Raw genomic sequence first — 16,104 nt, forward strand, 5'->3', positions numbered from 1 at the left:
ACCTTATAAATGTGTTTTAAAATTAGCTGGCGCGCGCTCAACACGCGCTGGTCATCTTGGTGAGCTTTAAATTACGCCTCGAAGCTGACTTCTTTTTGTCTAAGATTTTAAATGCGGATTGTGCTTGTTGTATTTAAAATACATTCAATTTAAAATTGGAATTTTCATTGGGCACATTTTACGGATTATTTTAACTCCAAGTGCTTTACGCGTTTATAAAGATTTAGATGCAGTCACTTATATGTTGGAACATTATTAATTTTTCTATTTTTATTTAACCTATGCCTATTTAGTTTTTAGGTGGGAGAAACAAGTGTGTGTGTGTGTGTGTTTAATATTGCACAAATACGCACAGAAGCATACCATCCACTCCAAACGCGCATCCTTTGCGTCTTTTCTGACTTTAGATAAGAATTTAAACAGAAGGATAATATGGTAAATGTGCAAAATACAGTGCTTTTCTTATATCCTTAGTGTTCTCAGTCTTATTAGTATGGAATAATTAAAAAGATAATGTGGCTTTTATTTTGTAAATTCATTAAAAGTTGTTCACCCAGCTTTAGCGATTTGCTGCATAACATGTCTGCAAAATCATCTGACGTGAGACATCGTATTGTCACTAAGAAATATTCTTTATTTTCAGCATTAATGTTTTTTAAATAAATAAATATTCTCATTACAATAAAAGTACAATAACAAATTCTGTCATCGAAGTGACGTATACATCGGATACATCCCATATCTCCATTCTGTCACCAAAATGTGCTTAAAGCTACCCTGTACTCACCATACAAACAAAACAAAACCAAACAGTTCTGGATATGCATATATAAAAAAATACAAATAGAAATTAAAAAGTAGGTAAATAATATAATATTTTTGTTCGTTTTGGACCGCTCAGATTTTTAAAAACCTTTTGGTGACAGGAATCATATTTGGATGCAGAACTATGGGCTTATCAGCAAGTTGTTTTCAGAAAAAAAACTACAAACATTGAACATGTATACAAATGTACAACATTAAAAGGGATACGCAGACCCCGAACATATATAAAGTTTTGTTTCTTCCTTTCTCGCTATGTACAGGTGACGGCGCGCGCAGATGCCGTCGCTTTTTGGCTGCATTCAAGATTCCACAGGTGTGGCGTACAGAGTCTTTTGAGGTGATGGTCATGTTCACGGGCTGACGGACAGGTCTGCGTCCTCTTTCTCTGATGACGGGGGAGACATTGGGAGGTCATCCTCTTCCTCGGAGCACCGGGCGGAGGACAGGGAGGATGAGCACTTGCAGTTGTGCGCGCCCGTTCTGTGGGAGCCGCTTTTGCCTTCTTTTTTGTGCTTTACGCGGCGGTTCTGGAACCAAATCTTGACTTGCTTCTCGGATAGATTGAGGTAAGTTGCGATCTCTATGCGCCGAAGTCTCGACAGGTACATGTTGGAGGTGAACTCCCTTTCCAACTCCAAGAGTTGCGTGCTGGTGAACGCAGTGCGCATGCGTTTGCTGCTCTGAAGTTGACTGCTGCTATTTTCTGTTGAACAATAAACAAAAAGTTAAGTTGCTGATATACATAAAAAGTTTAATTGCAAAACTTTTTCAATGCACAAATGACACACTTACCTATGGATATGCAGTGGAACTGTCGTGGATCTGGAACCGGATAAGCGGCTTGATATAAGCCAGAGCCGCTGTTGAGGTTTACGCCGCTGGATGTGGAGTGCTGTCTGGAGAGCGCGGAGTGGCAATACTGGGTGCCGAACGCTGGAAATGAAGCCTTGATGAGGGGCAGCGCTGGGGGAGATGGGTGAAGCTGAGAAGTGACGCACAGCGGGCAAAAGCACAGCAGACCCGCTTTTCGAGAGTGGCAGGAGCCGGCGGAGAGGCTGTGGAGAGGATGAGAAGGATGCACCGCGTACGGAAATAACGGAGGGCTGTTCTCTGTGCCCTTTTCGCTGTTCTCCCTCAAAATCAAGGAATCCACAAGAAAGGATCTTGGCATCTTGACAGCGCCGTGTGTCTTCACCTGATGTCTGTTAGAAAGTTTCAGTCTCGCTCGTGTACCAAATGCTGGATGGCAGAATGGTGCTGAGGAGAAAGTGTCCCTGCTTAAATAGTTGGAGAGCCAGTGCGCCCATGTGACGGTTACGCTACTAGCGGCTGAGAGCTCTCAATAGGGTTTTGTGCCTTTTCTCTCGGCATTCACTCTGCACGCTTCCCTATTATTTCACTTGTTAACTAAATGAACTGCATAATGTAGTCTATTCTTGTCAGCCCCACCCACACTGCAAGAGGCGGTACTGCCCCTTCTCCCTTTTAAAATTTCCCCTCCTTTTATACCATTACTCTTTAGTGTCGTTTTAAACTTTATTTTCTTTCTCACGCGATCACATGGACACTATTGCTCTTTTAATTAATTTCATTCAAAGAGGGCCGTCGTTTGTTCCGCGTGAACTCATTAGACATTCGGTGCATACGCCGTACGTCAGCAGGCTCATCGGCCCGGTTCCACCTGCGACTCAGCCCATCATTAACTATTATAACAATTACAGGACTTGTTTTCAGAGAGCGTGTTTCGGGAGTATTGAAAATATAATAATGACTGCATTATTTGCAGTCTGTTTGTGTACGCCACTGACGTGCCGTTTAGTTGCGCATGGAACATCTGCTGAGATCTTTCTTTCCGAACTAAACATTTTAATTCGGATACCGATCTGTCTTCATTTAGGACGATTTTTTTCAAAATTTAATTTATGATTTATTTTTTCCTTAAGGAGACATTATCCATAGCTAGTCAACATCTGAAGTGGCAAACGTATTTTAAAATCGTTTTACACTATAATAAAAAGGATATGACAAAAAAGTTAAGACAACAGATATTTGCATGTTGCTTTAACTTATTTTAACAGTCTATCAGGTTCATCTACATTTTTAAGTTATAACCTAATAGTTTCAGTCAGTTTGATTGATGTAAGTTGAGATGACTCGAAAATTTAAGGCAGCAACATCTTTTTACAGTGAATGTGTTCAATCGTTTCAGGACAACTTTGATGAAAGGTTTTCATCCACTTCAAATGCTGAGTACTGTACGTCATTTTAATTTTGCTCTTATATTTACATGCACAGATTCATAATTTCCAACTATGTTTAATTCCATTTTTATGATAACACTTTAAAAACATATATGTTACAAGTTTGTGTGTCTATTATGAGGCAAATGTATCACTGCCAAACTTAAAAAAAGGACGCGTCGCGTCACAACCTCAAAGCGATGAGGTTAAAAAACAGTGATTAATTCCTGCGCGCGGGCCCCCGCAGAGTCCGGGAAGGAATATATAAAAATAACCAGGTTTTCACTCTCCCAGCCCTTATTGAATGTCATTGTGGAGAGTTTTCAATGCGACAGAGAAAGGCTCGAATTAAAGTGTGTGACAGCGGCGGACAAAGTGGCACAAAGCCGACTCTGTCAGTGAGGGCCCGAATGCACGGCGAGTGAAAGCCCCTGCCCGCCGCGCCCTGATTGAATTAAGTAATAGGAAAACATTTTCTTTCACTTTAGGTTTGCTAAACAAGATGTTCAAAGGAAAAGGGGATTCTAATGCGTGAGTAAACAGCGAAATGTGGATTTAACGTCCTCTTTGGGATATACTTTATAAGTTGCAAATAATAATCCCACGTGAAAACAATGTATAGTAATTTATACTGTTGAACCACACTGTAGTAACGTGTACTATACGGTATATATTGTAGTATGTCCAGCTCTTTGTTAATGAATGCTACAACATGCTTTCTATGGTAAATTTATAAACTAAATAAATAAATACTGTAGCTTTTACCGTCAACTGTGGTGTATTGAAGTATAATAGTTGCAGAAAACTACAGAATTGGGTAATTTGTATATTTTAAAGTTAGAGATAATCATCCTACATAAAAAAAACATTATACAGCAATTTATACTATAGTTTTGTTGAGCACACACTGTAGTAAAGTGTTTTATTATAGTAGGCCTATCTCCAAATCTTTGTTAATGAATGCTACAACATATCTAAATTGATAAACTGTAACAAATACTGTAGTTTTTACTACAGTAAAATGGTGTGTTTATTGTAAAAAAAAAAAAAAAAAATATATATATATATATATATATATATATATATATATATATATATATATATATATATATATATATATATAAAATCAAAAAATGTTTTAGGTCATAACTAATTAAAGTAAGTTAATCATGCTCTAACTTAATTTTATAAGTTAAGCAAGCTGTTTTAAGTCAGTTTAACATAATATAAGTTCAGTGGACTCATAAGGTTAATTTAATTCAGCTTTGTAGTATAATATAGTTGAAGAAAACGCCAGAATTGGGTCATTTGTTTATTACTAAAGTTGCTACAACACAATAACTGAAGCACCTCACTATAGTATAATTCAAAAACACTACATTACTATAGTATTTTTATATGCATATGCTACAATAATATGAACAGATTATATGATCGATTAGTTCTGACAGCATTTTTAGGTCATTGTAACATATTAAACAAAGTTAATCATGCTCTAACTTAATTTTATAATTTAAGCACGCTTTTTTACGTCAGTTTAACATAATATAAGTTCAATGGACTCATAAGGTTAATTTGATTCAGCTTTGTTGTATAATATATCATATGCAGAAAACAACATGATTGGGTCATTTGTTTATTACTAAAGTTGAATTATAGCAACTATTACAACATATTAACTAAAGCACTTTACTATAGTATGATTCAAAAACACTTATTAATTACTATAGTATATATATATATATATATATATATATATATATATATATATATATATATATATATATATATATATATATATATATATATATATATATATATATATATTTGCATTTGAACATTACACATACTGTATTGGCTACAAATAGACCACTTCGAGGGATGTAAACAATGACATTTTTCCTAATGTGTTTCCTGTATTACATTTGGAATTTTCAATAGCGTCCAAGAATCCAAAAATCTCCACACATTGATGAATAATGTTATGGCAGGCGTTTTAACATTATTAAATTGCCTCTTGTTACAGTTCTGAACATTCTAGTTTGGTAAGCAGGAAATGTTCAGGGCCAGCGATACCCTCACATTAAAATGGTCTATATAAGATAACAAGGAGATGTTAAAAAAAAACAGAAGCATTGGTTATAAAAACATCAGCGAGACGACATCCATGAGATACTTCTAGATTTTACGCAAAATGTAAACATTCAATTTGACGTTATTTTAATTATTTCCCATGCTGCCTGACAGAGTACGCTTTTTAGCACTAACACAGCCAACTAAAGCAACAGATTTGCAAATCAGTCTTACGCTGAAAGCTTTGAAAAACTCCGTGAATGGATGATGGAGGCACCGAAAACACCAGACCGTGCAGTTTATTGCACCGTGTTTACGCGTTTCAGTAGGTATACGCGTCTGACCCGCACATATACGTCCAACACTGTTAAAATCATCCCGGGTACCACTGATGGTTCTTGACAAATGCAACAATTATTCTTGCCCCCTTACAGTACATGCCCAGAACCAAGCTTAATAGAAAGCTCTTGTGCTCAGAACCAAGCCTCGAGCCTGGTAATGGACTGTCCATGTCCAAGCCATTTGTTTTATTTTCCTGAAAACCCTCCATCCATCCCTCCCTCCCAGCAAACCTCACTCCACTGGAATCACCACTCGACTCACATAAGGGGTGTAATTTGGTTGCAACTTTGCAGCACCGACCGTAATAGTAGGTCTTTGCCGGACAAATTAGGAGCAATTAAACCCTTAAACAAGCGGCAGGTACAGAGTCACACGGACAAGAGCCTGTTATCCGATAGGGAGTGAAAGAGGGATGGCGAGATAGGGGGATTAAGCCTTTCATTTCCCTCGACGTCGCATGCCAGGCGCTCACCATTAACTAATTGAAGAGCGAGCCGTACCCGTGCCCCACCAGACCTTGTTTTATTCCAAGGCAATAATTACCAAAATGGCTTGATGATGTTATTATAATGTAAAGCGGACTTAATATCAAGACATTTTGCTTTATTTTGATAACACCAATTACCGCCATTAGAGTCTCCTTGGGGATTAGTTAAACCTCCAGGAAGATCCTTTTATTGCTCAGAGGTTGATGTCATAGCTCAGGAGCCCTTTTTCCTCTCTCTCTCTCTCTCTCTCTCTCTCTCTCTCTCTCTCTCTCTCTCCTGAATTCCTTAGGGGAAATACAAACAGAAACAAACGAGGCAATTAGTCTCAATTACCTCCGAATACATTTTGGTCTTTGAAGGATTTGTATGGCGAGGAATGTTCGAACTGCGCATCAAAGCACTGAGACTGAGATTTGGAATCCGTTCTGAAAACACTTGGCTTTGATATTTGATGTCATTGGATATATTTACGTAAAAGGCTTGTCCTTTAATGTCATTGGATATATTGAAAATTTAGTGATTCAATGCCATTGCATATGCTGAAATATTGATTTGTTCAATGTGATTGGACATGTTGAAAAGATATTATATTTAAGGCGACACGGTGGCTCAGTTAACACAGCAAGAATGTCACTGGTTTGAGTCCCGGATGGGTCAGTTGGCATTTCTGAGAGGAGTTTGCATGTTCTCTCCGTGTTGGCGTGGGTTTCCATCGTGTTCTCCGGTTTCCCCCACAGTCCAAACACATAATTGAATAAACTAAATTGTTCGAGTGTAAATAAGTGTGTATGGATGTTTCTTAATACTGAGTTGCAGCTGGAAGGGCATTTGCTGTGTAAAACATGGTGGATAAGTTGGCGGTTCACTCCACTGTGGCGACCCCTGATGAATAAAGGCACTTAGCCGAAGGAAAATTAATGAATAAATAATTATATTCAAAAATTGGTGAGTTCATGTTTATTGGATATATTCAAAAATTGGTGAGTTCATGTTATTGGATATATTCAAAAATTAGTGAGTTCATGTTATTGGATATATTCAAATATTGGTGATTTCATGTTATTGGATATATTTAAAAGATTGGTGATTTAATATTGAAATATTGGTGATGTAATGTCATTGTATATATTGAACTATTGATGATTTAATGTGATTGGATATATTTAAAAGATTGGTGATTTAATGCATTGAATATATTGATGTAATGGGGATTTCATGTCATTGGATATATTAATATATTGGTGATTTCAATGTCATTGGATATATTGGTGACCTAATGTTATTGGATATATTGAAATATTGGTGATCTAATGTCATTGGATATAATAAAAAGATTGATAATTTAATGTCCTTGGATATATTGAAATATTGGTGGTTTAATTTCATTAGATATATTGAACTATTGATGATTTAATGTCATTGGTTATATTGAAATATTGGTGATTTAATGTCATTGGATATATTGAAATATTGGTGATTTAATGTCATTGGATATATTGAAATATTGGTGATTTAATGTCATTGGATATATTGAAGTATTGGTGTTTTAATTTAATTGGATATATAAAAATATTGGTGTTTTAATGTCATTAGATATATTTAAAAAATTGGCGATTCAATGTGATTGGATATGTTGAATATTGGTGATTTAATGTCATTATTAAAATATTGGTGATTTAGTATCATTGGACATATTTAAAAGATTGGTGAATTAATGTCATTGGAAATGTTTAAAAAGCTAGGGTATGTGGTTGCAAACAATTTATATGGGCTGAATTTAAACAAACAAATTCAATTTAGTAATGTTCAACTTTGTTTAAATTCAGCCCATATAAATAGTTTGCAACCTCTTACCTTACAAAATCCATTGCACCTTAGGCTAGGTATAGTAAATATAGTGACTCCATTTATATTTTGGGGTGAACTATCCCTGTAGTTTATAACTGGTTGTAATAATAAGTCATCGAAGTTCCCATGGTGCAGCACCTGCGATCTCTTTATCAGGGACTGAGCGCTTCTGCTCGGGGAAGCTCATCCTCATTTGTTCTCTCGACTGGAGACCGACAAATAACTTTGACCTCCGTGGAGATGATAGAGAGACTGCCCTCCAGAGGACTGAGCTTTAATTGCAGACAAACTGTTGACTGTAGGACGCGCATCAAGTGCTTGGATTTTCTGCACATTTAATAGCCCTCTTTGAATTTTTATTCTTTTTAAAATATTTCCAAAATGATGTTTAACAGATCAAGGAAATTTTCACTGCATGTCTGATAATATCTTTTCTTCTGGAGAAAGTCTTATTTTGTTTTATTTCGTCTTGAATAATAGCAGTTTTTAATTTTTTACAGACCACTTTAAAGACCATTCAATATTATTAGCCCCTTTGAGCTATATTTTTTTCGATAGTCTACAGAACAAAGAATAGTTATACAATAACTTGCCTAATTACCCTAATCTGAGTTAAAGTAAATAACCTAGATAAGCCTTCAAAAGTCCCTTAAAGCTGTATAGAAGTGTCTTGAAAAATATGTAGTCAAATATTATTTACTGTCATCATGACAAAAATAAATATAAATCAGTTATTAAAAATGAGTTATTAAAACTATTATGATTAGAAATGTGTTACATATTCATTTATTTTTTCTATTTTAAATGATCCAAAACGTTTTGCGACAAATAAAAACATGGTTTAATTAGTGGCAAAGTACAAAGATTTACAATGACCATTCATTAGTATTCATAGGTTAAAAAGAATAACATTCATCAAGTGAATCTTGTAGTAACATGACTGACAAGATTTCTTGGTATATTAAGTATTGTTAAAATTTACATTTTATTTGGTGTGTTTTGTAAATCATAAAAATCTAAATTAAAGAAAATGAAACAGCAAACACTTTAAAGAAATATCTGTTAATCAAATATCTCTGTATCTTATATTTCATAAGTGTTTTAGCTTATTTCTTGTTTGTGAATTGCATACTTTTGATGTTGAAAATTCAGCTGTTGAACAAAGCGACTTTTATTGACATTTTAGTCTTTTGAACTAATATAATATCTAAGAAATAATAATATATAAGGAAATAAATCTCTAAAATAACAGAAAATAAACTGGCAGCTTATTTCAAGGTACTTGGAGCGTAATATAAAACAACAACCAAGACAATAAATCACTGCAAACTATTAAAAATGTTCATAAAAGTCACTGTTTCAAACTTTTCAAGGTTAAAAATCTATCTATCTATCTATCTATCTATCTATCTATCTATCTATCTATCTATCTATCTATCTATCTATCTATCTATCTATCTATCTATCTATCTATCTATCTATCTATCTATCTATCTATCATCCATCCATCCATCCATCCATCTATCCAACTTTTAGGTACAAACTCTTCAAATACAAGCATGCAGCAAAAATATTAATTATATATAGCATTAAATAAACATAAGTAAAACCAGGATAGCTATTTGCAAAGTATTGTTACACTTTTTACAGTTTAGTTGTTGTGTTTTGTAAATCACAAACAATCCCCAAGAGAAAAGAAAATTAAACAGCAAACACTGTGAAGAGATATCTGTTAATTAAATATCTCTGTATCCTATATTTCACAAGTTATTTAGCTTATTTACGTTTGTGAATTGCACATTTTTGATGTTGAAAATTCAGCTCTACTGTTGAACAAAGTGACTTTTATTGACATTGTAGTCGTTTGAAATAATATAATATCTAAGAAAAAAAATCTCAAAAATAACAGAAAATAAACTTGTAATTAGTTAATACTTGTAGCATAATATACCACAACAACCAAAACAATACATCACTGCAAACTATTAAAAATATTCATAAAAGTGACATTTTTAAAACTTTTAAAACTAAATATCTATCTATCTATCTATCTATCTATCTATCTATCTATCTATCTATCTATCTATCTATCTATCTATCTATCTATCTATCTATCTATCTATCTATCTATCTATCTATCTATCTATCTATCTATCTATCTATCTATCTATCTATCTATCTATCTATCTTCGAACACAAGCATGCAGCAAAAATATCCATTATATATAGAATTAAATAAACACAAGTAAACCAGGATCGCTATTTGCAATATTTAAATCATTCATGGCTAAAACCCCCGACAATAGTGTGCAACCAAAAAATAACCGGATCACCGATAATCTCTGCGCTTATGAATTTATACCTCGTCCCTGACAAAAGTTTGAAATATCAATAATAAAACCCCATTTAGCTACTCAAGTCATGCCCGGGGCTATTCTGGGATGTTGTTTTTGTTCGGCCGACCAGCAGCTGCCAGATTCACCGGGCTCCTTTTCTCACACCATTTGTTTTGGCTCCTCTCAATTGTGAGTAATAAAATAAAATTAAGTGAGCATTAAGTTCATTGGGTTTGGGGGTCAATGGCTTCCGTATGGTGTGAATTATTCATGGTTGGAGACTGTATTGGTTGGAGACAGGTTGAAGTGCATGCTGGTCCCTGTTGCCCCCGCTTGTCTGTATGGAGGGGTCTGTCGTGAGCTAACAGTGAAACAGGATTTAGAGTCCCACTGGGATTTGCCTTATAGCTGCGACGGAGCCGTTTTTGGCTGTCTGTGCATGTGTCCCCCTCCTAGATCTACCCCTGGGGCTATGACACAGACTGCAACGTAGCCTGCTTTTATAGGCACGGATCTGAAAAGTATCCTTCATCTGCTGCTCAGCCACCAGCTCTTGTTGCGGGAGGCCGGTGTTGCATTGTTAAAAGCAGACACTGCAATTTTGGATGCATTAAATATGCAGTCGAAGTCCAAATTAGTAGTCGAAAGAAGGGAATTGAATTCTTTTTTAAATATTTCCCTTTATACAGCTGAAGTCAGCATTATTCGCCCCCCCCCCCCCCCCCCCTTTGAACTTTTTTCTTTTTAAAATATTTAAAAATTATGTTTAACAGAGCAAGGAAATTTTGACAGTATGTTTAATAATATTTTTTCTTCTGGAAAAAGTCTTATTTGTTTTATTTTAGCTAGAATAAAAGCGGTTATAATTTTTTTGAACACCATTTTAATAATAATAGTAATAATAAATTTTATTAGCACTTTTCCAACATACATGCAACTCAAAGTGCTTCACAAACGACAACAAAAAAAGCATTAAAATAGACCACGTAAACTCAAATAAAAGCATTCATGTACACAAAATATAAGCATATATCCACATGATCACACACACATGCAAGCACAAACCATACATGCATACATACATAAACCTACAACAATATAAATAAAATGCGTACACCTTTCAAACTTGTGTATCCACACACACTATTTAACAGATGTGTCTGAACACGCTTTTTAAAAACGTGAATACGAAGGGATTCTTTCACATTAAGAGGGAGACAGATCCAAATTTTAGGAGCATGATGGCTAAAAGAAGTGCCACCAGATCGAATCAGATTTACAGAGTTAAATTCTGAAAGTCTAGCGCTAGAAGAGCGTTGCAATTATATTTTGATAAACAATCGGAAGTGTAGGAATGTGTCATGTTGTTTAGTGCTTTATAAACTATAAAAGACTCTTAAAATCTATCCTTTGGTGCACAGGTAACCAGTGTAATTCTATTAATACTGGTGTGATTTTCTCTCGTTTCTTTAATTTCATTAAAACTCTGGCTGCTGCATTTTGTATTAGTTGCAACTTCATTATAGAACCCTTAGGTAAACCAGTATAAATAGCATTGCAATAATCAAGCCCAGAGAAAATAAAAGTATGAATTACTTTCTTGGCATCATAAAATGTAGGAAAGAACGAATTTTAGCAATATTTCTTAAATGATAAAAACATGTTTTTGTTACTTGATTAATATGAGATTTAAAATAGCTAGTTAATCCTTTAAGGACAAAATTGTATGGCCATTTTAAGCTATATATTTTTTTGATAGTCTACAGAACAAACCTAATTACTCTAACCTGACTAGTTTACCTAATGAACCTAGTTAAGCCTTTAAATGTCACTGTAAGCTGTATAGAAGTGTCTTAAAAATAACCAGTAAAATATTATTTACCGTCATCATGGCAAAGATAAAATAAATCAGTTATTAAAAATTAGTTATTAAAACTATTATGTTTAGAAATGTCTTGAAGCAATCTTCTCTCCGTTAATCAGAAATTGGGAAATAAAATAAACAGGCAGTCTAATAATTCAGGGGGGCTAATAATTCTGACTTCAACTGTACGTGCTGTTTTTGACACAATTTTAAGCATAATTTCTTTAATAACTCATTTTTTAATTTATTTAATTTTGTCTTCGCCGTGATGACAGTGCAAAATATTTTACTAGCTATTTTGCTGGATACTAGTATTGAGGTTAAAGTGGCATTTTAAAGCTTAACAATGTTAATTAGGGAGTCTACACTGCAAAAATAGCTGTAAATTAGCTGTTTTCCATATTTTGCTACTCATGTTTTTATTTTATTCCCTCCCCTTTATGCTTTTGAATTGCATTATGGGACCTTAATCTTTCTTCCAACATATTTGAACCTTTAAAAGTTTTGAAAAGGGACTTTTATTAACACAGTTTAAAGTGATATTTTGACTGGGTTGGTTGGTACAAAAAATGCATGATCATGTTTTATAAGGCTTTTTTGAGAGTTTTTTTCTGGTTCGGCAGCTTGTCTGTGCAGCTGAGAACTAAACTTGTTTGATTCACAATGCTTGGAATATTATTGGTGTATCAGAACAGATGTCAGTGCAGCTTATTTATGAACAGGACACATTACAGTTTTTTCTCAGTCGCTTTGGTGCATTACTCACAACACTTACACATTTACATTTGCACAACAGTTTCTCATTCCTTCCAACAAATTACAAACGCTTTTGGAAATGCATCAATTGCTTTCATACAACTGTCTGATGTTTAATAACATATTAATTTATATATTTAATATCATTTGCTTATGTGATGTCAGTCAAAATTAACTTGCGAATGCTGAATAGTCTTTATATATATATATAAATAAATATTAAAATAAAATATTATATAGGGGGTCATGGTGGCGCAGGGGGTAGCACGATAGCATCACAGCTAGAAGGTTGCTGGTTTGAGCCTTGACTGGGTCAGTTGGCATTTCTGTGTGGAGTTTGCATGTTCTCTTTGTGTTCGCGTAGGTTTCCTCCGGGTGATCCGGTTTCCCCGACAGTCCAAACACATGCGCTTTAGGTGAATTGAATAAGCTAAATTGTCCTTAGTTTATGTGTGTGAATGAGTGTGTATGAGTGTTTCCCAGTGTTGGGTTGCATAAGTTGGTTTATTCCACTGTGGCGACCCCTGGTTTATAAAGGGACTAAGCCGAAAAAAAAAAATAATGAATTAATTCTATTATATAATAATAATAATAATGAATAAAAATTATTTTTCCAACCAAAATCGCAAGCTGTAGGGCATCTACAATATTTTTATTAACTTTTTTATTAATCATTTAACAATTTTGCTGTTAATAAATCACGTTTACCTTAACACAGTGGTTCTCCAACTTTTTCACCAAGTACCACCTCAGAAAAAAAAAAGGTCTCTCCAAGTACCACCATAATGAGCAGTATTGAAATACAATAGTGTAGTAGTTGCCAAGTAAAGCAGCTACAGTTCTGCACAGTTCAAAAACAGGGCAGATTAATTCCTATTATTAAGAATATTTATTATTGTCAGCCACTTTAAACATAAATAGTCTGAATGTTAACACTGTACTGTGCTTATATGTAAAAAAACAAACAAAAACAATCTAAAAACGTCAACATTTAAATTAAAATATGCTTAAAAAGAAAAGTGCTGTACTTAAATGTAAAGTATTAACATATAGTAGCCAATTCATCAACACCTGAAAATGTTGCCTGGACCTCAGAAATAAAGGCTATATGTCATATAATGAATATTATTATATGTATAGTCACTTAAAAATCAGTTTTGATAAATTTTGAAATATATGTAGCATGTACATATGACATATTTGATTCCTCTGTGCACCACTAGAAGGAAGTGGTACACGCACCACAATTTGAGAACCACTGCCTTAACACATGCAGTCATACAAACAAGTATTTTGGACATCTGATGTATAGGTTTTAGTACTTAATAAAATACAGAGGTTTATCGTAAAAAGAGAATCAGAAATTGAAAAGAATTAGAAATTTCATTTGTTTTGACACTGCTGACAACCACACAAAAAAATCATCAGCGCCACAGAAAGAGATATTCATATATCAAAACAGCACAAACCATTAGGAGACCAAATCTGACCCCTTTCAATTGCATTGCCAGCTAATTTCTAACCTTATGTAATGTATGTGTCATCTTTTATGCTCACTTCTTAAATATAGCCAAATCAATACATTAAATTAGAACAAAGAGGCATTGTAGGAGCAAACAAATGAAATCAGTCCCATTGAAATCCATTACTGCACTGCAGAGGTGGCACAGGACCTGCATCTGAAGTGCCATTTAGATGTATTTACACAAGCTGTTTAATGCAACTCAGAGGCATTTACACGGCGATTAAAAATGCATAAATAACAGCACGACATTATTGTTTTAAATACAACTTTAAAACACGCATTGATGAAATATGTTGGAGATGACTTTTTTTACCAGTAGGTGGAGGCAAAGAGTTAGTCGTTGATTTCATCTGTTCAAAATGGCTGATTCATTCATCAATGTATTTGCAAGCCTTTTTCAGAACAAATATTTATTCATTCATTCATTTTCCTTCAGCTTAGTCCCTTTATCAAGGGTCACCACAGCGGAATGAACCGCCAACTATTCCAGCATGTGTTTTACGCAGATGATGCTCTTCCACCTGCAACCTAGTACTGGGAAACACCCATACACTAAAGCCAATTTAGTTTATTCAATTCACCTATAGCGCATGTGTTTGGAACATCCCAGGCTCATTCTGAAAACGTAGTCAAGTGGACGTTTCTGGAGACCGTGAAATACGTTCCGGGAGGTACGTATATTTGAATGATTTTGTCTTCAAATGCCTCTCTCGAGTGCCGTTCGCGCTCGCGCTGTTCTTGCGTGAACCCACCAGAGGCTGCTGTCAACTGACTGAATGATTGACTGGGCAACCGGCCCACCCTCCTCCTTCCCTAAACCCAACTGATTTTACCAATTGACCTGCCCACACGCTTACTTCCCTAAACTCAGTCGGCGGTTTGCAAAAGCAATCCAGAAAAAAAGCTATTGTCTGATTTTTACCACATTATCGGATTTTACCACATTCTCACCCTGTTATTCATTTGTTCATTTTACTTATTGGATTCTGTTTATGTCTTACCTGATTCCTGGAACTGCTCTTCCCCAGACTCGAACCTGGTCATCATCGTCGTGGTGAACTTCTCTCTGTATCTCAAGTCCGCTGAAATACACGAAGAGCTAACTGGACAAACTGGTTGCGGCGGGAAAGCCCTCCACATGGAGGTAAGCGGTCAGCCGGTAAGCGCCAAAGAGAACTGCGTCATACTGCCTTGTAGCGTTCACTTAAAAAAATGAAATGCAGCCATACGTCTCCAGAAACGCCACAGCCATGTCACCCTGCAGCCCAAGACCAGTTACTCCCTGAAGCTAAGCAGGGCTGAGCCTGGTCAGTACCTGGATGGGAGACCACATGGGAAAACTAGGTTGCTGTTGGAAGGGGTGTTAGAGAGGCCAGCTGGGGGTGCTTAACCTCTGGTCTGTGTGAGTCCTGATGCCCTGGTAAAAGTGAAGGGGACAACACTGTCAGTGGGCGCCGTCTTTCGGATGAGACGTTAAACCGGGGTCCTGACTCTCTGTGGTCATTAGAAATCCCATGACACTTCTCGTAAAGAGCAGCGGTGTAACCCCGGTGTCCTAGCCAAAGTCCCTTAATCAGCCCTTACGATCATGGCCTCCCAATCATTCCCATCCACTTAATTGCAAAAAACGTAGCTCCTAGGACGTATTTGGCGCTCTCCAGAAAGGTATATCTCAACTCCTTGTTCAAGCCCTTGTTCGCTCCAGACTGTACTATTGCAACTAGAGGTGTGAACCTATACTGGTCTCACGGTTCGGTTCGGTTACAATTATCATGCCTTCGATTCAGTTCAATTCAATATCACGGTG

The 16,104-nt window shown here is 35.5% G+C and overlaps 2 protein-coding genes across 9 annotated transcripts in view; one reads left to right on the forward strand and one right to left on the reverse strand.

Annotated features, from left to right (window-relative positions):
* Nucleotides 1–16,104, forward strand: part of mtif3 (mitochondrial translational initiation factor 3) — an 81,170-nt gene that overhangs the window by 11,196 nt on the left and 53,870 nt on the right. For 3 of the 8 annotated variants that reach the window (XM_073949841.1, XM_073949844.1, XM_073949845.1), the window contains exons 2-3: nt 1,086–1,391; nt 15,326–15,441. The gene's annotated coding sequence lies outside the window, so the exon portion shown is untranslated. Of the gene's footprint in view, nt 1–1,085; nt 1,392–3,034; nt 3,081–15,325; nt 15,442–16,104 lie in introns of all 8 variants that reach the window. The other 5 variants (XM_073949837.1, XM_073949838.1, XM_073949840.1 and 2 more) reach the window with 2 other exon arrangements.
* Nucleotides 614–2,070, reverse strand: gsx1 (GS homeobox 1). Its single transcript, NM_001012251.1, is given in 2 exon segments — nt 614–1,528; nt 1,618–2,070. Coding segments are annotated over 2 exon segments (732 nt in total). The 5' UTR covers nt 1,997–2,070; the 3' UTR covers nt 614–1,175.

Source organism: Danio rerio, chromosome 5, assembly GCF_049306965.1.
Source record: "Danio rerio strain Tuebingen ecotype United States chromosome 5, GRCz12tu, whole genome shotgun sequence".
In the NCBI taxonomy this organism is placed as follows: Eukaryota; Metazoa; Chordata; class Actinopteri; order Cypriniformes; family Danionidae; genus Danio; species Danio rerio.